At 39.8% G+C, this 25,446-nt stretch overlaps 1 protein-coding gene and 1 pseudogene across 2 annotated transcripts; both read right to left on the reverse strand.

The window, feature by feature from the left end:
- Positions 1-7,813: 7,813 nt before the first annotated feature.
- Positions 7,814-8,640, reverse strand: LOC306655565 (high mobility group protein B3-like; annotated as a pseudogene). Its single transcript has one exon. The product of its transcript is annotated as a high mobility group protein B3-like (transcript).
- A 4,962-nt stretch (positions 8,641-13,602) lies between these two features.
- LOC306654174 (non-histone chromosomal protein HMG-17) lies at positions 13,603-16,128 on the reverse strand. Its single transcript, XM_079127483.1, has one exon. The coding sequence runs from the start codon at positions 16,026-16,028 to the stop codon at positions 15,756-15,758; it is 273 nt and encodes a 90-aa protein (XP_078983609.1). The 5' UTR covers positions 16,029-16,128; the 3' UTR covers positions 13,603-15,755.
- Between the last annotated feature and the right edge of the window lie 9,318 nt (positions 16,129-25,446).

Genomic DNA, 25,446 nt, shown 5'->3' on the forward strand with positions numbered 1-25,446 from the left:
AGAATTTTAACTCTTTATGATACTGTGATAAGCAGACGAGCAGAGGGAGCCATCATAACTTCTTGGAAAGTCGAAAATATAAACTTTTATTCTATCAAGATAATCTAGACTCATGTTAATAGGTATGGATGATCTTTTATTTTTTTTTTAATATTTTTTAGATGTTAATAGGCCTGTATTTGTTCATTTACTTATATGTGGTGCCAAGAATCGAACCCAGTGCCTCACACATGCTAGGCAAACCCTCTACCACTGAGCCATAACCCCAACCCCGCGTATAGATGATCTTTTTTTTTTTTTTTTTAATTTTTTAGTTGTTGAAGGACCTTTATTTTTATTTATTTAAATGTGGTGCTGAGAATTGAACACAGTGCCTCACACATGCTAGGCAAGTGCTCTACCACTGAGATACAATCCCAGCCCTGGATGATCTTAATGCTTAGATAACATCAAGTGTTCTTACTGAAAAAATTAAACATGTCCAGCAGATTTTCAAGCCTGTAGAAATAAAGTGATGTTTCCAAAATAGGTTTTAATGTTATTTACTATCAAAGAAATAGAAATCCCTTGAAGTTAGAATAAATAGATTCAGAGGTAGCTAATTACTGAAGAGAAGATGATCGATAAAAGTCATATTTGTTATTTCTGACACTTAGCAGTTAAGTTGTTGAATTTCCATTCTGTAGGATTAGTGAGTTGAGTCGGTCTATAGCATTAACTCATTTTCTCTATAACTTATCCCATTATTTTGTTAGGATAGGCTAAGTGAAGCTATAGTAACAAATAACCCTTACATTTTAGTGACTAAAATAACAAAAGTTAATTTTTTGCTCATGCTACAAGACCAGTGAAAATCAGCAGGAAGGCTCTGCTTATTGTTCCTCAGAAACTTAGATCAGACTTAGGGGGATTCCAACTCAACATAGTTTCCGTGGTTTGCAGGAAAGGGAAATGGAGTTGGGGAGTCTCCCATGAGAAACTAAATGCTTCTGCCTGGAAGAGACACATATCACTTCTGCTTCTTTTGACCAAAGCAAGTCGCAGGTCCATACCAGCCAAAGGATCAGAGAAACACAATCCATCAGGGCCTGGAAAGAAGAAAACTACTAATGATACAACTACACTACTGACACATCACATCGGTAAGATGTAGTCTGTAATACTTTGCTCTCTTCTGCATTTTCAATAAAAGAGTATTTTTCCAGTGATGAAAGATTTTTATATAAAAGGCCAAGTAGTTATTTAAAATCATGTTCATTTATTGCTTCTATTTAGTTAAAATACATGCTCCTTGAACCCATGACCACTTAATTTATGTCATGCCCAGAAAACTGACTTAAATATTGAATTGTTAGTTTTATCATTTCTGCAGTTTGAATTACTCTTTGTGCATTAGGTTTCTAGAATTTTTTCTTAGGTTTAATACTTGAGTCTCTCACAGGAAAATAAAAGAACTTTTTTTTAAAGGGGGTTGAACCAAAGGGTTCTTTACCACTGAGTTGCATCCCCAGTGTTTTTTTTTTAAAATTATATATATATATATGTGAAAAAATATATATGCATACATATATATGTATGTATTTATATATATTTAATTGTTGATGGACCTTTATTTTTATTCATTTATTTATATGCGGTGCTGAGAATTGAACCCAGTGCCTCACACCACTGAGCCACAACTCCAGCCGCCCCCAGTGTTATTTTTTTGAGACAGTGTCTTATAAATAACCGAGGGTCTCACTAACTTGCTGAAACTGGACTGGAACTTGCAAATCTCTTGCTTCAGCCTCCGGAGTTACTGGGATTATGGGTGTGCACCACCATACCCAGCCAAGAAAAACACGTCTATACAACAAAACAATTAGAGCCTTAATTCATGAAGGCTATGTTTCAACACTTACTACGTTAGAGACACATTACTAGGTACTTTACCTAAATTATCTCATTTAATCTCCCCAGTAATTCTATGAAATAGGTCTCAAGATTCCTATTTTACAGATGTGGAAACAGAGACTCATATTTAATCAACTAACCGAGGCACATAAAATTTATGGAGCTGAGATTGGATACAAGTCAATTATATTCCACATCCCAGTATCTATCTGCTCACTGTACTTTGCGACTTCTATGGTCTCATATCAATTCTGTAGCAGAGCAACTTTTGTCATCTATATGGGTCTATAAATTTGTTGACGTTGTTCTTAATAACATACACAGAAACACCTTCTAGAACGTCATAACTCTAATTAGGCCCCTTGAGTGATAAGGGGAGGCAGCATGAATTGGTGGTTTAGAGAACAGACTCTGGAACCAGATGACTTGACAGTTAACCTCTTCCAGCCTCAGTTTCCTTTTCTGTTAAATGGAGATCATAAAAGTGCCTTATCTACCTAATCACTTATGAGGATCAAATGAACTCCTTAGAATAGTACCCAGAACAGAGTTGCTGAACTATTATTTTACCTAAGTAAAATCTGTGACTCTTTGTCAAGGGACACATAGATGTAAACATGGTTAGTTTCTTCCTCCGTAAAGTAGATATTACAACAGTACCTTATCAATCACTTATGAGGATTAAGAGCTGTTATTTATGAAAATGCTTACAGTGGTGCTTTCTATATACACACACATATATATATATAAATAAATATAAATATGCTATTTTTTCATATGTATATATATATGTATACACACATATGTATATATGCTTTTTATATATGCTATTTTATTTATTTTGGTGCAAGGGATCAAAACAAGGGCATGGAGCATGAGCATGCAAGGGCCCTATCACTGAACCACACCCCCAGCCCCTAAGTTTGTATATTTGACCTGTATTTGAACTTTCTCTTGCACTTTGTTTGTATGGTGATAACCCAGATTTTTGCTATTTTATTACAATCGTTTAAACTGAAACATGATAGCCATTGTGAAGGTACATCACTAAATCAACAACAGTGATGACAGTGATAACACATGAGCTTTTCATTCTTCATTGTTTTATTTTTGTGTTAATGGAAACCAAATGTCTTTAAAAATTTTTCTTTTCAGGTTGTGAACAACATTTCAGTATGATTGGTGAAATTTAATGTCCACTGCTAAATAATTGCCATTTTGTCTACTAAATTCTTAGTTTTCATTCCTCAATTAAATGTTATACCTTTTAGAGCATTATATAAAACGCTCTCACTTTTTAAAGTTTTAAAAAGTTGTGGCAAAATACAACAAAAATTTTGCCATTTTTTTTTTTTTTTTTAAGTAAGTATTACTACTGCTAAGCACATTCACGTTGTTGTGCAATTAGTGGGCAAACTTCTTTTCATCTGGCAAATAGAAACTCTGTACCCATTAAACAACTCCCAAACTCCCCACTGCTCTCCACTCTTGGCCACCACTATTCTACTTTGTGTCTCCATTAATTTGATTACTTGAGGTGCCTTGTATAGGTGGAATAATACAATATTTTTCCCTTTGGGACTGGCTTATTTCCTTTTAGCATAACATCCTCAGGGTTTGTTCATGTTTTGGCACATGTCAGAATTTCTTTCCTTTTTAAGACTGAATGATATTCAATTATATGAATATACCACATTTCATTTATCTGTTCATGAGTGGACAGGTGAGTTGCTTCTACCCTTTGGTTGTTGCAAATAAGCCTGTTATAAACATTGGTGTACACATCTTTTGAAGATCCTCCTTTCAGTTATTTTTGGTAGTGTTGGGGATTGAACCCAGAGCCTTGTGTAGGCTAGGCAAGTATTTTACCACTAAGCTTTAGTTCCAGCACTTGCTCTCAATTCTGTTGGGTATATACCCAAAGTAGGATTGTTGAATTATGTAGTAATTCCATTTTTAATTTTTTGAGGAAGCCCTATACTGTTTTTCTATACCTCTAATTTGCTTTTAAACTATCTTTTACTTTTATCAAAATAGTATGTACACATAAACAATCAGATAATACCGAAAGGATTTAGTCATCCTGCCCATTTGCCTAATAGAGTTGTCACAAATTTTAGTTAAACGATCAGCATTTACATTATTATGACTATTGTAAATGTTTTACATTGCTGAGCAATATGAACCAAACCTAATTTAATAGGCTTCCTTTCTTCTACTAATTTTTCTTTTCAAGCTGACTATAACCATTTCAGGATAATCAATGAAATTTAAAGTCAATCTTTAAATGATGGAGATTTTTTAATGGTTCTTTTTATTGTTCCTAGAATTGTTCATATCTCATTTTTTATTTGCCTAAAGTCCCTATAGCCATATTTCCCAAATGCTTCAACAGAGCCGTTCAATGCCCATCACTAGTTTTTCTTCCTATGCTGAAACCCTTCATCGTTATCTTAGTTGTCCTGGTTCCCTTGACAGACTTCCTTTTTCAACTCTGCCTTCTTGTTTCTTTCTGGCCCAGTTGGGTTCTACAGGTACAGCTGATATCCGGGGACTGTTCCTGCCCATTTTGTGTATCAGATTCCATGTTTCCAAGGTTTCCTGTCCTACGTGGACTTATCCTGCCCTGATTTTTCTTTCTGTAAACTTCCATAATTTTTATTCCCTGCGTGAGTCTTTCTTCATTTATTATACTTTAGCCTTGGTGGGTCTTTTCCATCTGAGTACTGTGCCTGGGGTTGGAAATTTTTCATTGACAGCTCCTCCCCTGTTTATCTTTGTTCTATTTTTTGGTGAAAGAGCAAAACATTATTAAATTTAACATTTTTAAAATTTATTTTTATTTTAATTGACACAGTTGCGCACATTTATGGGGCTGAGTATGATAATTTGATACATGTGTACAAAGTATGAGATCAAGTCATCTCTGTTCTGTCGAAATGGAACTTAGAGTATTTCAGTGTTGTATCTCTAGAGTGAATTCTAATTTTCTTATTCGCTTCCTATTTCCCATTTCTTTGTCATTTTGTTTTACTTGGAGAGATTTCCTTGGCTGAGCTCACATTCCAACCTTTACTGAGTTTCGTTTAGCTTTCATATATATTTAAAAAATTCCAATAACGTTTCTTAACTGTAATTGCTATTTTTTTTTTTTAAACAGCCCTCATTTCTTTTTCGTGGATGTACTATTTTCTTTTCACTCTCAGAGGACATTTAATGTGGATTTAAAAAGTTTCTTTTTTCCTTTTCTTGCAGTTTATTCCCTCCAAGTTCTTTATGTGCTTTTACAATCTCACTCTTTTGGGTTGAAGTCTATCTTAGATATCTAGTGATCCTTGGTTGTCAGTTCACATTTAAATGTGAGGTACAAAAATGATGCTGGAAGGCTGATGTGGGCTTGTCTCAAGTGGTCAGATAATTAGCAGATCTTTTCAGGGAGAGCTTAAAGATCAGGATGTGTTTTAATCAACTGTTTCGCTAACTAAGGAACAATTTTAGAGGAAAAAAAGTTTATTTGGCACTCATGGTTTCAGAGTTTCTGGTCCTTAGACAGCCTACACCATTGCTCTGGGCCTGAGATGAGGTAGAACATCATGGAGGAAGAAAGCAGCTCAGGACATGGCAATCGGGAACTAGAGAAAAGAGAACTCCACTCAGCAAGGAAAAAATACAAACCCCAAAGTCACACCTGCAGTGACCCACCTCCTCCAGCTACACCTCATCTGCCTACAGTTACCGCTCAGTTAATCCCTATGGGGGATTAATGTGTAGATGATCGGAGACGGGGGTCCGCTGAGGGTGAGGACATACGATGTCTGTCTACCCCAGTGCACTCAGACATCGGAGATTGAACTCTGAAGGCACAGATCTAATTTTATTTAGGGTTATACAGGACATACATAGGCACATTATCCAATCAGGTTAACACCCTTGTTAAAGCATAACAGAATCAGCCTATAGGTGAACTATACGTCAAGGATCCAGAGAGTGTAAACAAACCAAGCATGCCTAAGCAATTCTGCCCAGCAACAGGTCTGAGACAAAGGACTGGGGGATGGTAAGCTCCTGGACACAGCAGAAGGCAGGGCAGTGCAGGCGAGCTCACATCACAGCTCGATGAGATGCTTAATAGAGCAAGGCCTCCCCTCAGCTCCTAACTTAGCCTCAGTAGCTGCAAAGACCTTCATTCCATGGCGAGTCTTTACCATGACCTCAGTTTCTCTGTTCAGACTGTTTGGCTTACTTAGACTATGGTGTCAGATAAGCTTGAGTAATGTTCCCTACATTAATGTACTTATTAGATTAAAGGCCTCATAACCCAATCATTTCACCTCTAAACTTTCTTGTATTGCTTTACACATGAGCTTTTGGGGGACACCTCATATCTAAACCATAAAAGCATCTCCAAGTCTTTTCTTTGGGCCACCGTCTTTTCCCCAGAAGAGTCCCCAGCCTCCTGCCTGAGAGGTGTGTGCTGGGCTGTCAACATCCTGGATGAGGGGTGGAGTATCTCTCTGGAGTCAGGCTTGCACTTAATGCCTGTCATCTCATCCCTGCCCACTATTTTCAGTGACTGAGTCTTGTGATTGTAATGCTGATTCAAATGTCTTTCTAGAGCATACACAAAGAGTCCCACTTTTATTTATAATTATAATGCATCAAATAAAGATATACAAGGGAGGTCAGTAGAGTAGAGGAAGGGGATTGAGGGAGGGAAGTAGGGAAAGGGGAGTTACTGGGGAATGAAATGGAGCAAATTGTATCATGTATATATAAGAGTATGTTGAAAAAAAAATAAGTCTTTCTAAAACTTATATGTGGATATCCTTACGGGTGATATTTGAGGTTCTATGACTGGTAAGGTTAAAGAGTTAGAACAAATAAACACTTCTAACATTCTGGGAAGGCAAAAACTGATTTTAAAAAATTCGATGCCAGGAGAAAAACTAAATATAGAGAAAGGAAGGAGCATTTTCCAAAGACTATGATGCCTTCAAGAGATGTATTTTTTCATCTGATAAATACAGCTAATGAAAGAAGGAAAGACAAGTTGCTAAGCTGCTGTTATCTGTACTCTGTCAGCGATAGAGACATAGGACAGCCCACATATGGGTAGCCATGACGAAGGCGGAGTTTGTAGATTGAAATAGGAGCATAGATGTGTTCCAGGGCAGAGGACTGTTGTGATACTGAGGCAGCATGAATAACCCCTGTCTTCAGGCCCTAATTCTGCCACAAGTACTTCAGACATGTGGCTAAGAGTAATAAGTATGAATTTTTAAAAAATGTAATACTGTTTATTTAACTTCAAAAACATTTCAGCATTCTAAACATACAAAAATAATATAACACTGGGAATTGTATTTAAGTACAGAAGGTTCTTGAACTTTCATTGATGCAGTGACTTTTTGCTTTGCTGACAATGAAGTGTTCTACAGTTTGTTTGAAAACAAAGTTTAAAATCTACTGTACTTAACTAAAAAAAATTCAAACACTTCTCATGTCAGCTGACCCCCCTTTTTCCACAAAAAAAGAAAGGCAGCAGAATGCTATATCACTGTATACAAAAACAAGACAACCTGAAGCTAAATGGATGCCCACCGCAGTGTCAACAGGTCCAGCCTCACAGTGCATGCGCTGACTGTGGCCCCTCCAAAAGGCATCTTCCCCCACAGCCTTAATGCCAGCAAGGAGCATCAAGAGTTTTTCTTGGTTGTTTTGTTCTTTTTACAGACTTTAGATACGTCCAGTCAATAACTGAGGATTTCTAGCCAATAACCATATAGTTAACACCAACTTACAAATTAAAAAAAAAAATGCCAGAAACATCTTCAAACGTGTTGTCACACCAACAGCAAAGTGCACAGAGTGAGGAGAATATGAGAGTGCCTTTTCATTTTGTTTGGAAATATGTACAACTTTGGTACAGTTTCAGGGTGCTCTGGACATCCAAGGCCACTTCATGTAAACCACTGACAATTTCTAGAGCACTTTGAGAGACTACAATATGATCGTGATCAAATTCTATAACTGAACCTAATGAGAGAAACAGACACGTCTCAAATGACATGTGTTAATCACAGCGCTCCTCTACTCTAAGGTATTCGCAAGGAGACGGATAAAGTTTTTATTCATCCTCCTCCTCTTCTTCTTCCTCTTCTTCCTCCTCCTCTTCTTCATCTTCCTCTTCCACCTTTTTCCGGGCAACTTTAGCAGGACCTTTTGCACCATCAAACTGTCCTTTAGACTTATAGTCAGCAACATCCCCTATTTCTCATTCAGCTTTGCAACCTTAGGGATGTATGGCTGCTTTTCACTGTCACTTAAGTGATTCCACATCTCGCCCAGCTTTTTGGTCACATCTCCAATGGAGATACCAGGATTTGTGGATGTGATCTTGGGGCAGAATTCCGAACAGAACAGGAAGAATCCAAAGGGTGGTCTTTGTGGGGCATTAGGGTCGTTTTTCTTCTTGCCTCCCTTAGCTTGTCCATAATCCTTCATTTCCCTACCATAGCGCACTTTATCTGCCTTTACCATTTCATTAAATTTAGATTTCTCTTTCCCAGCATTGTCTTCCACCTCTCAGAGCACTTCTTGGAAAATTCTGCAAAATTGACAGGGACTTCTGGATTTTTCTTCTTATGTTCTTCCCTGCAAGTCTGCACAAAGAAGGCATAAGCAGACATCTTGCCCTTTGGTTTCTTGGGGTCACCTTTAGCCATCCTGACTGTATTGTTCCCTAGTCTGGGCAGCACAGGGCATGATGTACTCCCCAGCCTCATGCTAGCCAAAAAGCATGAATTTATTAGAAGGGATGGGAAAAGGGTATAGGGGATACTTTCTTTTTAAAATTGTTTTTAGATACAAATGACAGTAGGGTGTATTTTAACATATTATACATACATGGGGTGCAACCCTTTATACTTTTGATCACATTCTTGTGGTTGAACATGATGTGGAGTTACACTGGTTGTGTATTCATATATTAGCATAGGAAAGTTATGTTCAATCATTCTACTGTCTTTCCTTTTCCCCTCCCCTCTTCCTTCCCTTTGTTCCCATTTGTCTAATCTAATGGATTTCTATTTTTCCCCTTCCTACCCTCCTTTGTTATGGGTTAGCATCCACATATAAAAACGTTTGACCTTTGTTTTTTTTGGGACTGGCTTATTTCATTTAGCATGATATTTTCCAGTTCCATCAATTTATGAGCAAATGCCATAATTTCATTCCTCTTTATAGCTGAGTGATATTATATTGTTTTTTTTCCTTTCTTATTTTATTTTATTTTTTTATTACACTTTTTAAAAATTTATTTATTTTGATTCATTTTATATTTTTTAATTTTTTTTACTTTATTGTAAACAAATGGGATACATGTTGTTTCTCTGTTTGTACATGGAGTAAAGGCATACCATTTCTGTAATCAAAAATTTACATAGAGTAATGTTGTTTGATTCATTCTGTTATTTTTTCTCTTCCCCCCACCCCTCCCACCCCTCTTTTCCCTCTATACAGTGCTTCCTTCCTCCATACTTGCCCCCCTCCCTAACCCTAACTCTAACCCTAACACTAACCCTTCCCTCCCCCCCATTATGTGTCATCATCCACTTATTAGTGATATCATTTGTCCTTTGGATTTTTGAGATTGGCTTATCTCACTTAGCATGATATTCTCCAATTTCATCCATTTGCCTGCAAATGCCATAATTTTATCATTCTTCATGGCTGAGTAATATTCCATTGTATATATATACCACAGTTTCTTTATCCATTCATCAATTGAAGGACATCTAGGTTGGTTCCACAGTCTGGCTATTGTGAATTGAGCAGCTATGAACATTGATGTGGCTGTATCTCTGTAGTATGCTGATTTTAAGTCCTTTGGGTATAGGCCAAGGAGTGGGATAGCTGGGTCAAATGGCGGGTCCATTCCAAGTTTTCTAAGGAATTTCCACACTGCTTTCCAGAGTGGCTGCATTAATTTGCAGTCCCACCAGCAATGTATGAGTGTACCTTTCTCCCCACATCCTCGCCAACACCTGTTGTTGCTTGTATTCTTGATAATCGCCATTCTAATTGGGGTGAGATGGAATCTTAGGGTGGTTTTGATTTGCATTTCTCTTATTATTAGAGATGTTGAACATTTTTCCATATGTTTATTGATTGCTTGTAGAGCTTCTTCTGTAAAGTGTCTATTCATTTCCTTAGCCCATTTGTCGACTGGATTATTTGTATTTTTGGAGTAGAGTTTTTTGAGTTCTTTATTTTTTTTTATTTTTATTTTTATTTTTTTTCATTTTTTATTTTTACTTTTTGGCAGTGCTATCAAACCCAGGGCCCTGAACATGGTAGGCAAGTGTTCCACCTTGGGCCATGGAATATATAATAATCATGGCACTAAATATACTTAATGTCCACCTACTAAGTCACGTTTCGAGTGTGAATAAACCAACTCATTTTGGGCGTTTTTTTTTTTTTTCCGTTCTCATTGAGCGGCCTGGGATTCGAACCGCGGTCCTTTTGCATGCTAGGCGAACGCTCTCCAGAAGAGGCTGTATCGTCAGCTCTACCAACTCATTTTGAAAGTGAGCAAAACTGGCTGGCATAAGATTTGGGCATTTATCCTTTTTCCAGCACGACCTGTAATCATGACTGGGTAATCAAAGAACAGAGAAGTGAAGTGAAAAGTTTTTTTATAGAGTTATTCCAGAATTGTATTATCACCATTTTACAACCCTTAGTTACTAAATGGATTCAGGCATTGAGCTTCAATGCTGTAGCACAGAGACCAGTTATGGATGAAAGCACAAACTATGAAGTTTGTTACAAAATCTGAATCCAACCTTATCTGTAAATTGATTCCTAATGAAATGATATACAAAGAACACAGAAACCTGTTAGAGATGACACCATGGGGACATAATCAGAAAAATCCACATTGTGGGAAACAGATGTAGAGGGAACCCATGTGCCGAGATTGAAGAGATTTGCAAACTAATCACAATGTCTGGATCCCAATTCAAAAAAACAATTAGAAATTTCAGAACTTAGGTATTTAATATTATTAAGGAATCAATGTTAATTATTTTTGGTATAATGGTATTGTGATGTTAGAAGTCCACATTCTTTAGATATATACTGAAATATTTACAAATCTATGCTAGGTTATGCTAGCGGGGACAGTAGTAGTTTAAGTTAAACAAGACTGGCTCCAGTTGCTAACTGCTGGAGTCACGTGATGTGTACACAGGGGGTCATTACATTCTACTTTGGCAAATATTTCAAATTTCCCATGACAAGAAAACCCCTAAATTTTTAGTCAAGTCACCATGACTTGTACACCCAGTAGAAATGTGCTATGATTGAAGTAGAACAATTTGGGGTCACTTTCAGATTTTCTCCCCCGTGGTACTGGGGACTGAACGTGGGGATGCTCTACCACTGTGCTACATCTCCAGTCCTTTTTGGAGACAAGAGTCTCAGGAAGTTGCTGAAGCCAGCCTTTAACTTGGGAGCTTCAGGCCTCAGCTTCACTGGGATTACATGCTTGCACAACCACGACTGGCTTTTTTCTACTTTCAAGAGTTCTTAAGCAATGGAATGGGTGGTGATTGGCTTTACATCCCAGCCTTAGTGGTCATGCTTCTATCAGATCTAAGGAAAGCAGAGAGGTAATGTGAAGAGCAAAGTGAGTTGCATTTTGGTCATACTGAAGTTGGGGTGCCTGGGATTTGTCTGGGTGAGACTGCATAGGAGGTTGGTGAAATAGAGAGATGGGGTAAGAGATGAAAATGTGCATCACTGAATGATCTCACAGGGAAAAACTCAAGAGGGGATTCCAAAGGGATTGAAGGAAGGATGTCTTGCAAGCTGGAAGGCCCAAAGCAGTCTATAAGTTTAAAATCAGAAGGTCTGGACTCCTACTTCACCCTGAGTTGCAGCTCAGAGGTAGAGCTCTTGCCTAGCATGCACGTGGTCCTAGGTTTGATCCCTAGCAGTGGAAAAACAACCTTGAAAACCTCAAAATGCTGTTTAGTGACATGTGCCTGTAATCCCAGCTACTAGGAAGGATGAGGGAGGAGGATCAGAAGTTCGAGGCCAGCTTTGACAACTTAGCGAGACATTATCTCTTAAAAAAAAAAGGCCAGGAGTATAGCTCAGTGGCAGCACCCCTGGTTCAATCCCCAGTAGGGCCCCCCAATAAATACTTTTGTTCAAGTAAAATGAAAACAACCCAACAACCCACAGAATGGAGATATTTACAAACCATGTAAAGATGTAATTTCCAGAATATGTAAATTGTTACACTTCCACAATAAAAACACAAACCAATTTAAAGATGGGAAAAAGAGCTCAATACATTTTTTAGAAAGATACACAAATGGCCAACAAATATGAAACAATGCTCAACATCCTAGTCACTAGGGAAATGCAAATCACAGTCACAAAAGAAATACCACTTCACACGCACTAGGATGCCTACCAGAAAAAAAAAAAAAAAAGTGGTGCCGAAGATGCGAAGAAACTGAAACCCTCATAAACTGCTGGTGGAAACGTGAACGGTGCAGCTACTGACATCTGGCAGTTTCTCAAAGCCGACTACCACACGAGCCAGCAGTCCCACCCCTGGGTAGGTGCACAAAGGAATTGAAGACCTTCACACAGAACTTGCACATGATAGTCACAGTCAAAAGGTCCGGTCCATCCACTGACGAGTAAACAAAATGTGGCTTATCCACCCAACAGACAACCAATGAATTTCATGCCACAAGGTGGACAGATGGACCTTGAAAACATCATACCAAGTGAAACTGTTTAAAAAAAAAAAAAAGATGATTCCATTTAGAACAAATGTCCAGGATAGGCAAATCAATAGACACAGAGATTAGTGACTGGCTAGGGTCGGGGAGGAGGGAATAGGGAATTATAAGGCTTTTTCAGGGGATGGTGAAAATGTCCTACAGACAGCAGACTGTTGTCCAACATGGTGAATACACTAAAATCCACTGAATTGTACTTTAGAATGGTGACGTTTATGGTGTGTGTATTCTCCGTCAGAGGGAGGTTATGCACAATAGTGCTAAATGCTGCAACAGAGTCACATGAGGTCAGACTTAGACACAAAATTTGGGTAAGTTTGTCATCTCACAGTTCTTCCACGATCATCTACCTTGCCCCTATTTAATGCGTATGATCCTGATTGGTCTCAACAAACAGGTTCTGTGATTCCTTTCCTTGTTAATACTAGTAGGCAGGCTGAATAACCGATGAAAACAGGCTGTGAAGTTTTCTGGCAAAGATCTTTTTTTTCCTTCCCAGTGCTGGGAACTGAACCCAGAGGCACTGTACCATTGAACTACATCTCCAGCCCTATTTATCAGACAAGATCTGGTGTTTTCCAGGCTGGCCTTGAACTTTGAGATCCTCCTGCCTCAGTCTCCTGACTTGCCAAGATTATGGGTGTGTGCCAACATGGCCAGCTTTCATTATTCTCAAAATAAACCAAGAGTCCTCCTCTTTGCTTCTGGACACTGGTATCTCATGCTATAAGCACTCAACTTGGGAAGCCAGGTAGCTAGACGACATGCCAAAGGCAGCAGTGCAGAAGGCCACCCTACTTCAGAGCTTCTTGCTTTAGGAGATATATTCTCCTCCACTTTAAGCACTCAGGGTCCTAAAGCAGGTAACTGGTGAGTCCGAGACTTTTTACAGTCCGAAGTTAGTCAATCAGTGAATACTTTCCAGGAAGGAAAATGAACCATTCAAGCTCATCATGTAAGTTTTTGGCAACACAAAAGAAGACCAATGAACAGAAGTAAAAACAACACTACCAAGAAATGTCCTTGGCCAGTTACTTTATAACTGAGCTACAAAATAGGTTTAATACCCACATCTCAGAGGACTGGCCAAAAAATTAAACCAGACCACATGGTAGAACTTCTAGCACAGTCCATAGCTCAGCATTTCATTATTCTGAATGAATATTGATAAAGAATCCCAATAATGGCTTTTTAAAGTTCTGGAACTTTTGTTCTAAAATCAACCTTCTGTACCTAACTACTTTAAGACATCTATGACTGTTTCCATTCTGGAAGATAACTTTTTGAGTAAGAATTAAGCATGTACAGCCTAATATTTCAGCAACAGTAAAACTGAAAGCAGCCTAAGTGACTGGGTAAAATGGTATTTTACCCAGTGCCCCCAAGCCTAAGTGTCAATGACTTTTGACAGGTAAAGATGGGTGTTTAAAACCCGACTCCACTGCTTATTAGATATACAAACAACCGTAAATTTTCTAGTCTTTTTCCTCATCCCCAGAATAGATATTAACACACCACAAAGTTGTCTCAACTAAGACACAAACCTTCATCAAGAAGCTTAACTGGTAACTCTACTTTTCTGACCAAAGAGTCGATTTTGTTCAGTCTCCAATTTTACTCTCCTGAGATATATAACCAGATGGTCTGAAAACAAACTCAAATCACAATCATTAATTTATTAAAAGTTCTATACTCAAACAATTCTTGCCACTTTGCTAAAGGAAGTTCTCTGGGGATTCTCCAAAATCCCCTATTAATATCTTTCTTGCAGACCACCTTAGGAGCAAAGTGTCACCAGCCTTCTACAACAATGGGTACATCTGACAAGCCTACAGCATTTTCTAATTTGAAAATTTTAGGTCATCATGTAGATGAAGTAGAGAATCCTGGCTATCAGCTACCAGGCCAAACCTTAAAACCACCAAAAGACCATGCAAAAACACTTCAGGGACTGCTTGCTACATGATCTTGTGACAGAAACCACTTTACCTACAGCCTCTCAAATCTACTCCTGGGATCCTTCAACTCCACCTACACTGTGTTTTGGAGACAGAGCCATGAAAGATACAGGACAATAAATGGAACCTCTACACCTCACACCAGAATGCATCCAGTCTCAAAGAGACTTGGAGAAGCCAGGTTCCCCATGGTGGAAAAAGATCAGAGGCAGCATTCCAAGCCAAACTGTATCCAGCTTTATTAAAGATACTTTTCATAAACAATCATGGTATTTCAGGCAGGACATGGGCAGACAGTCGTTAACAGTATACAACAACTTTCAAACTCCCTTCTTTGATTGACTACCAAAATCAGAAAGCCACTATAAAACCCAATGAAATCTTCATTTGATGCTCTGAATAGGGAAAGTTTAGAGTGAGGGTTGACATTTCACATTTAGCATGTTGTTTAACAACTTTTCACATGCCGACCCTGACTTTCAAGAAATGAAATGAAAATGGCAAAAATTATTAATCTGAAGATCCACAATCTAGAAAAGGAACTGTTGCTCTTCTGAGGGACAATATCTCAATGTCACTGGGAAGTCCAGATTGCCGACACACTGGTGAAACCAATTGTTGGGAGACAGGTCCCAACAGGTCTGAGTGTAGGGGAGTTAAGTCTATGCCGATGGCAGAGAGGGAGAAGAGGACATAAGATGAATTTGAGTTTTTCCATACCACAAGGCGTTTGTGCCAAGGTGGCTATGTGTGCCAACATCAGGGAATCCCTCCTCTTGGCAGCCAAGAGGAAGTCTCTCAAAACTAGCAGGGGAAGGTGTTTTCCCCCACAGCAATCCAGCTTTGGAGACATTCTACTAGTGACGTATGCACCTTCCCCTGAAAACAATAATGAAGTGTTCTGTGTGCTAACAACATAGCTTTAAAAAAAAAAAGAAAAAAAGAAAAAAAAGGAAAAAAAAAAAAGAAAAGAAAAAAAAGTAAAACAAAATTCTGCATTTTTATAAAACTTGATAAAAAATAGTATTTCAAACTGTACAGTCACCAGAAGTACACAGTTATCAAAAATGCACACACTTCACTTGGCATCTCCAGCACCTTCAGCTTTCTGTGCCTGGTCTGTTTTGGCATCTCCATTTTCTGCAGGGTTATTCCCATCCTTGCCAGCGTCGGCTTTTCCCTTTTTCCCTTTGGGTACCTTCTCTCCCTTCTTTGCAGGGGCCTTTTTAGGCTTGGGCTCTGGCTTTGGAGGAGCAGGTTTAGCAGACAACCTTGCTGATCTTCTCTGTGGTTCGTCCTTCACCTTGGCTTTATCTCCTTTAGCATCCCCTTCAGCCTTTCTCTTGGGCATGGTGGCGACGGCGGTGGGACGCAGGCGCTGGACGGGGGGATGCAGCGGCGCACGGCTTTGGTCGGTCCGGGGGTCGTTCTCGCCTCTTCTTCTTCACACTGCTCCTCTTCTTCTTCACACTGCTCCTTGAGTTCTTTATAGATTCTGGAGATTAGTGCTCTATCTGAAGTATGATTGACAAAGATTTTCTCCCACTCTGTAGGCTCTTTCTTCACATTGCTGATAGTTTCCTTTGCTGAGAGAAAGCTTTTTAGTTTGAATCTATCCCAGTGGTTGATTCTAGCTTTTATTTCTTGTGCTATGGGAGTCCTGTTAAGGAAGTCTGATCCTAGACCAACAAGGTGAAGATTTGGCCCTACTCTTTCTTCTATAATCTGCAGGGTCTCTGGTCTGATTCTGAGGTCCGTAATCCATTTTGAGTTTAGTTTCGTGCATGGTGAGAGATATGGGTTTTCTGTTGCATATGGATTTCCAATTCTCCCAGCACCATTTGTTGAAGAGGCTATCTTTTCTCCATTGCATATTTTTGGCCCCTTTGTCTAGTATGAGAAAATTGTATTTATTTGGGTTTGTGTCCATGTCCTCTATTCTGTACCATTGATCTACCTTTCTATTTTGGTACCAATACCATGCCGTTTTTGTTACTATTGCTTTGTAGTAGAGTTGAAGATCTGGTATTGCAATACCCCTGTTTCACTCTTCCTGCTAAGGATTGCTTTAGCTATTCTGGGTTTCTTATTCTTCCAGATGAATTTCATAATTGCTTGCTCTATTTCTGTAAGGTATGTCATTGGGATTTTAATTGGAATTGCATTGAATTTGTATAGCACTTTAGGTAGTATGGCCATTTTGACAATATTAATTCTTCCTATCCAAGAACATGGAAGATCTTTCCATCTTCTAAGGTGTTCTTTAATTTCTTTCTTTAGTGTTCTGTAGTTCTCATTGTAGAGGTCTTTCACCTCTTTTGTGAGGTTGATTCCCAAGTATTTTATTTTTTTCGAGGCTATTGTGAATGGGGTAGTTTTCCTAATTTCTCTTTCTGAAGATTCATCACTTATGTATAAAAATGCGTTGGATTTATGGGCATTGATCTTGTAACCTGCTACTTTACTGAATTCACTTATGAGTTCTAAGAGTTTTCTGGTGGAATTTCCAGGTTCCTCTAAATATATAATCATGTCATCAGCGAACAGGGATAGTTTGAGTTCTTCTTTTTCAATTCATATCCCTTTAATTTCTTTGGTTTGTCTAATTGCTCTGGCCAGAGTCTCAAGAACGATGTTGAATAGAAGTGGTGAAAGAGGGCATCCCTGCCTTGTTCCAGTTTTTAGGGGGAATGCTTTCAGTTTTTCACCATTTAGAATGATATTAGCCATGGGCTTAGCATAAATGGCCTTTACAATGTTAAGGAATGTTCCCACTATCCCTATTTTTTCTAGTGTTTTGAGCATGAAGGGGTGCTGTATTTTATCAAATGCTTTTTCTGCATCTATTGAAATAATCATGTGATTCTTGACTTTAAGTCTATTGATATGGTGAATGACATTTATTGATTTCCTGATGTTGAACCAACCTTGCATCCCTGGGATGAAACCCACTTGATCATGGTGCACTATCTTTTTAATATGTTTTTGTATGTGATTTGCTAAAATTTTGTTGAGAATTTTTGCGTCGATGTTCATTAAGGATATTGGTCTGAAATTTTCTTTCCTTGATGAGTCTCTGTCTGGTTTAGGTATCAGGGTGATATTGGCTTCATAGAATGAGTTTGGGAGGGTTCCCTCCTCTTCTATTTTATGGAATACTTTGAGAAGTATTGGAATGAGCTCTTCTTTAAAGGTTTTGTAGAACTCGGCTGAGAACCCATCTGGTCCCGGACTTTTCTTTGTTGGTAGGCTTTTGATGACTTCTTCTATTTCAGTACTTGAAATTGGTCTATTTAAATTGTGTATGACCTCCTCGTTCAGTTTAGGCAATTCATATGTCCCTAGAAACCGGTTGATGTCTTCGAAATTTTCTATTTTGTTGGAGTATAGATTTTCAAAATAGCTTCTAATTATGTTTTGTATTTCAATCCTGTCTGTTGTGATATTTCCTTGTTCATTCCGAATTTTAGTGATTTGGGTTTTCTCTCGTCTTCTCTTTGTTAGTGTGGCTAAAGGTTTATCAATTTTGTTTATTTTTTTGAAGAACCAACTATTTATTTTGTCAATTTTTTGTATTGTTTCTTTTGTTTCAATTTCATTGATTTCAGCTCTGAGTTTAACTACTTCCTGTCTTCTACTACTTTTGGTGCTGGTCTGTTCTTCTTTTTCTAGGGCTTTGAGTTGTAGTGTTAGGTCGTTTATTTGTTGAGTTTTACTTCTTTTATTAAATGCGCTCCATGAAATAAATTTCCCTCTAAGTACTGCTTTCATAGTGTCCCAGAGATTTTGATATGATGTTTCTTTGTTCTCATTTACCTCTAAGAATTTTTAAATTTCCTTCCTAATATCTTTTGTTATCCATTCATCATATAATAGCATATTGTTTAATCTCCAGATGTTGGAATACTTTCTGTGTTTTACTCTTTCATTTATTTCTAACTTCAATCCATTATGATCTGATAGAATACAAGGCAGTGTCTCTATCTTCTTGTATTTGCTAGCATTAGCTTTATGGCATAATATATGGTCTATTTTAGAGAAGGATCCATGTGCTGCTGAGAAGAAAGTGTATTCATTCTTGGTTGGATGGTATATTCTATAAATGTCCGTTAAGTCTAAATTATTGATTGTGTTATTGAGATCTATGGTTTCTCTGTTCAATTTTTGTCTGGAAGATCTGTCCAGTGGTGAGAGAGGCGTGTTAAAATCACCTAGTATTATTGTGTTATGGTCTATTTGGTTTCTGAAATTGAGAAGGATTTGTTTGACATACATGGATGAGCCACTGTTTGGGGCATAGATGTTTATGATTGTTATATCTTGCTGATTTATGCTTCCCTTAAGCAGTATGAAATGACCTTCTTTATCCCTTCTGACTAACTTTGGCTTGAAGTCCACATTGTCTGAAATGAGGATGGATACTCCAGCTTTTTTGCTGAGTCCATATGCTTGGTATGTTTTTCCCCATCCTTTCACCTTTAGTCTATGGGTATCTTTTTCTATGAGGTGAGTCTCTTGTAGGCAACATATTGTTGGATCTTTCTTTTTAATCCAATCTGCCAGTCTATGTCTTTTGATTGATGAATTCAGGCCATTAACGTTCAGGGTTATTATTGAGATATGATTTGGTTTCCTGGTCATTTGGTTCATTTTTTAAATTTTATTTATTTATTTGTTTGACACGACTTGGTTCCTCCTTTATTTGACAATTCCTTTAGGATAATTCCTCCCTTTGCTGATTTGCTTCTTTGTTTTTCATCTCTTCCTCATGGAATATTTTGCTGAGAATATTCTGTAATGCTGGCTTTCTTTTTGTAAATTCCTTTAGCTTTTGTTTATCATGGAAGGATTTTATTTCATCATCAAATTTGAAGGTAAGTTTTGCTGGGTATAAGATTCTTGGTTGGCATCCATTTTCTTTCAGGGCTTGAAAAATGTTGTTCCAGGCCCTTCTAGCTTTTAGGGTCTGGATTGAAAAATCTGCTGATATCCGTATTGGTTTCCCCCTGAATGTAATTTGGTTCTTTTGTCTCACAGCCTTTAAAATTCTGTCTTTATTTTGTATGTTAGGTATTTTCATTATAATGTGCCTTGGTGTGGGTCTGTTGTAATTTTGTGTATTTGGAGTCGTATAAGCCTCTTGAACTTGATTTTCCATTTCATTCTTCAGATTTGGGAAATTTTCTGATATTATTTCATTGAATAAATTGTTCATTCCTTTGGTTTGTTTCTCTAGGCCTTCCTCAATCCCAATAATTCTTAAATTTGGCCTTTTCATGATATTCCATGATATTCCAGTTCTTGTAGATTCTGTTCATGATTTCTTACCATCTTCTCTGTTTGTTCAACTTTGTTTTCAAGGTTAAATATTTTGTCTTCAATGTCTGAGTTTCTGTCTTCCAGGTGTTCTATCCTACTGGATATGCTTTCTATGGAGTTCTTAATTTGGTTTATTGTTTCCTTCATGTGAAGGATTTCTGTTTGTTTTTTTTTTTCAATATCTCTAACTCTTTATTGAAATGATCTTTTGCTTCCTGTATTTGCTCTTTTAACTGTCGATTGGTGTGATCATTCAATGCCTGCATTTGCTCTTTCATCTCATCATTCAGTGCGTGCATTTGCTCTTTCATCTCATCGTTTGCTTCTCTGATCATTTTAATTATGTACATTCTGAACTCCTTTTCTGTCATTTCTTCTGCCATTCTGTCATTGGGTTTTATTGATGTAACATCTAGATTTGTTTGCAGCATTTTCTTTCCTTGTTTTCTCATATTGTTCAGGTATCAGTGGACCGCTGAGATATTGCAGATTTCCTCTATTGACTTACAATGTCCCTGAAGATTTCTATATATATCCCCCCTTAGCCTTCAGTAGGCTGAAGTCTTGGAGGAAGTTGATAATGCGGTGCTCCACAAGGAAGCTGCCTCTCTAGGAGTGGTGGCCTTCAGGTGGGGTATAATCCCTGCTAGTGGGCAGAGGTGCCTCCACTTGTTGACCAATGGTCATCCAAATGGGACCTAGGCTGCGGGCTGAGGCAAGGCCTGTTTGGGCCTGAGTCTCTAGTTTTATCGTCCTTGTGGGGAAACCTCACCCGACAGGGAAGACTCAGCCGGTGGGGAGGTCTCGCTGGTCAGTACCCTCCTAGAGGTTCCCCTCAATTTACAGCTACCGCCTGGGCTGGGCTGCCTTCCTCTGCAAAGTTTCCAGGGGCCCGGCCCTACCTCCTGGGCCTGGGAGCCTCACGCTTCGCAGATGAATCTCCTTAGGCTGCCCCTCCTCTGAGTCCCAGAGACCCGCGACACACCTCTTCCTCCAGACAGCCGCCCAGTATTCCAGTGCGGTCAGTAGGAGTCCAAGAAACTCACTGCGTGCCTCCTCCTCCCACCAACCACCTGTAGCCCTGGGCAATCAATCACTCTGAGTCGAAGTGACCCTCCCCGTTCCTCCTCCTCCTCCAGGTAACCCCCCGGGTGTTCAGGAGCGGTTGCTCTGAGTGGCTTTGAATCCACGTGACCCACTGCACATGTCCTCTGGGCAACCGCCCGACGCTCTGGTGCGGCCACTCAAGACCAAGCGACCCACCGCGTTCCTCCTCCAGGCAGCCCCCCTGTGTTCAGGAGCGGTCGCTTTAAGTCCAAACAACTCACCAATCGCCTCCTCCTCTGAGCAGCCGCCTGGAGCTCTAATGCAGTCACTGCGAGTCTAAACGACCCGCCGCACTCCTCCTCCTCCTCCTCCTCCTCTTCAGGGCAGGCCCCGGTGTTCTGAAGCAGTCGCTCTGAGTCTAAACAGTTCGCCGCGCAGCTCCTCCTCTGGCAACCGCCTGTAACTCTGGTATAGTCACTCTGAATCCAAGCGGCCACGTTCCTCCTCCTCCTCCTCCTCCTCAGGGCAGGCCCCGTTATTCTGAGTCCACACAGCTCTCCTCGCCGCTCCTCCCCTGGGCAGCCACCAGAGTCCCAGTGGTTGCTCTGAGTCCCAGCACTGTGCTGAGTGGCCTCCTCTCTGACGCTCCCAGTTGTCCGAGTTCACTGCTCCAGCGGGGGGAGGGGCGTCTCGCCAGGCAGCTCTACTTTACAAAGTTCCCTGCGTTCCGGGACTACCGCCCCATCCGGGACGCCTCCCCAACGGGAGAGACTCACCCGGCTGCTTTGAGTTGGTCCCAAGTCTCTGAATATCTCCTCTTTTGAATCCTGAGTCCTGGAGCAACATGAAATGCAGCCACCCTCTAGGCTGCCATCTTGAAATTCCCTGTATTGTGTTTATATATCACATTTTCTTTATTCATCTGTTGAAGGGCACTTAGTTTGGTTCCATACAAAGGAGAAAGTGTGTCCTCTCAGAGAAGAAAGGGACTATGTGCCTTACCTGTCCTCCAGTTTTACTGGGGGTCCCAGGGAAATTTCCAGAAAATGCTGCCCAGGTTTACATCTTGACTTTTGACTGACAGCAGGATGACATCAAACTTGCTATTGTACCAGATCTTTAGAACATGTGGACCCATGATGACCAGTTCTAATTGGAATCTGTTTTTACAGCTTTTATAGGTAGGGAGAATTTTCCCTACCTCCCTGAGCTCCTGTGTGTGAAAGGGTCTCAAAAGTCTACCTCCATCATCCCTGGCAGGGTAACTTGTATTCTTCTTATTGACATTTTGGACTTGCATTTCTCCTGAAGATAGTAGATTGTTTGCTGAGGAATGTAACATATCCTGTGAACTTAAATCAGTCAGTGCTGTAGGCCTTTTTTTTTTTTTTTTTTTTTTTTTTGGGTACTGGGGATTGAACTCAGAGGCACTTGACCACTGAGCCACATCCCCAGCCCTATTTAGTATTTTATTTAGAGACAAGGTCTCGCTGAGTTGCCTAGTACCTCACTTTTGCTGAGGCTGTCTTTGAACTCTCAATCCTCCTGCCTCTGCCTCCTGAGCCACAGGGATTACAGGTGTGTGCCACTGTGCCCAGCTTGCAAATTGCTTTTTTCTTTCTACTTTTTTTGTATTGGTGCATTATGGTTGCACATAATGATGGGACTCATTATTACATAGTCATACATGCACACAATATAACAATATAATTTGGCCAATATCCCTCCCAGCACTTCTTCCTTTCTTCCCCACCTGCCACTTCTTGGTCCTTTTTCTCAATGGATCTCCTTTTGACCTTTTCATAAGATCCTCACACACCTTTCTTCCACATGAGAGAAAACATTGACCCTTGATCTTATGAGTTTGACTTGTTTTACTTAATGTAACAAGTTAGTTCCATTCATTTTCCTGCAAATGACATGAATTTCATTTTTTATGACTGAATAAAACTCCATTTTGTGTACACTTCCACATTTTCTTTATCCATTCATCTGTTGAAAGGAACCTAGGTTAGTTTCATAGTTTGCTTGTTGTGAATTGTGCTGCTATAAACATGGGTATGCATGTATCACTGTAGCATGATGACTTTAATTCTTTTGGATAAATACTGTGGAGTGGTATAGCTAGGTTATACGGTGTTTCATGTCTAGTCTTTTGAGGAACCTCCATACTGATTTCTACAGTGGTTCTACTAATGTACAACCCCACCAAAAATGTAGTGTTCCTTTTTCTCCACATCCTCTTCAGTAGGTTAATTGCTTTTTAAAAAGACAAAGTATGTGGGGGTTAGCACTGTGGGCTCTGTTTATAGAATTATCCCCTTAGCCTTGTGGTCCCACCATTCATGGTTATCTGTTCCCTATCAGATGCAGACCCTGAAACCTAAGGAAGGGCCCACAGAAACAAGCAGAAGTCCTTCCTAAGAGCTGGGAACGCTATAGCGTAGAGCATGGTAATGTTACCAAGGCATGGACACCATGGGGGAAGAAGCAAGGCTCCTTTGCTTGCTGCTCCACACATATTTCAAGTCAAAGTGATAGTTATTTTTGGCCTGTCTGGCTGGAGTCTAGGTCTTTGGTGTCCTGAACAAAGAGTTGAGCAAAACACATAGAAGTAACAAAGTACAGGTTTATTGAAGGTGAATGTGGAAGTAGCACTCTGTAAGGTAGAGGGGCTCAAGGCCCTGATGTCTGGAAATTAGTGTCTTAAATGCTGAGCTGTGAGGTGTTCTGTTCTCTGTATGAACTGGATTGAAGACCTTACCCATTTCCTCCCATTGGTTACCTTATCATACCTGCTTAAAATTTTCTCCAATCCCTTCCCCCGACTGGTTACTTAGAAAACCTAATTAGAATACTGTCCAATTCACTCCCATTGGTCATTTTAAAATACCAAACCTGTGGCAGGAGTTGTCATGGTGATGGGACTTATAGTAAACCAGGACATGACTTGTCTCCCTGTCCTGGTTTCCAGTAGCATCTTTCTTATACCCTGCCTCTGCCATCTTGGTGTCCCAGAACTCCTACCTAACAGTAGGAAAACAGGTTATACTCAAAGCCAGCTTTGAAGAAGATAGAAGAAACTTTCTGTTTCAAAAATTCCATCTCTGGAGTCACTGAGGGTGAGGAAAGCTTTTTAAAAAGAAGAGGAGGCAAAATGGGACAAAAGGCAGGACATACACGTACAGGGACTTAGCCTGTGATCGATGGGTCTGGGTGGGGGACCATCGCCACTCTCAGTTTTCTAGGCATCTGTCAAGCCAGGGGCAGCCTTTACTCTCAGCATGGGAGATTTCTCTCAGTTGCAGAGGGGCAAACTTCAGTCTGTTTGAATGTTTAACGTAGAAGTGGTTTTAGAAGCTGAGAGCAAGAGATGCTAAGTGATTATGATGGCATTGACCCATGACCATAAACTACTCCTTCTTGCTAAGAGATCAGTGAAACAACTCAGTGTCAGTGCTACAGGTCTTAGAGATCAGGAACAGGTCCTCGTTCCCTGGTGTTGAAGATTAAACACCCGGGAAATACCAAGGCAAGCGTAGAAAGCGAGTTTTATTTAATAAAGTGATAGTGACAGACTTCTCCAAAGAGAAGGGGCCCCAGAGCTGGGAGTCCATAGGAGGGGTGTGTCTTGCTCTTTTATAGACCCCAGAGCCCCTCTTTTAATCATTGCCTTCTCTTTCTTCTCTGTGTACATGCCTGGGAGTAGGGATGCAGGGGTTAATTGTTAGCAGCCCAGAGTGCCCAGGATTATGATCACAGAGGTTATCAACCTCTTGTCCTCTCTGTTTGATAACTAGTGATAATGTCATCATCCCCTCTGAACCCCCATTATTCGTTACCTGCATGGACTGCCTGACCTTTGCCCCTGCTTCAGTTTGCTGAGGAGCTGAGGAATGTGACACATCCTGTCCACTCAGGCCACACAGGGCTCAGGCAGATTGCTTTTTGTCCTGAAAGCATGTGTGTGTGTGTGTGTGTGTGTGTGAAGGGGTATTCAGCATAGTGGGCTATCTAACAGAATTATTTCCTTAACTTTGTGTTTCCACTGTTCTCATCTATCTGTCCCCTTACATTTGTCCCAGTGTTCTGGGACTATGCACCTTCCACTGCTAAATCACGATCCTGTGATGCTCTTGGAGGAGGGCTTTGTGTTTCCTGGGGTTGGCCCCGTGACTGAGACTCGGGTCTTCCACGAGCCCAGTGGCGGTATTAGCCTTTCTTCTGTGCCATTAAGAGCAAGCACGAGGCCTTTAGAACTGGAATGCTGGAAAGTGATTCTGTTCTTCTCAATGTTAGCACTTCTGACAGACTGGCTCTTCTTTCTGGAGAATTAGCAGTTCTTTTGTCGTTCTCTCAAAGGGTTCCTCTCCCGCCTCCTCTACTTCTCCCACAAGCTAGCC

Source organism: Sciurus vulgaris, assembly GCF_902686455.1.
Source record: "Sciurus vulgaris genome assembly, chromosome: 2".
NCBI classification, from domain to species: domain Eukaryota; kingdom Metazoa; phylum Chordata; class Mammalia; order Rodentia; family Sciuridae; genus Sciurus; species Sciurus vulgaris.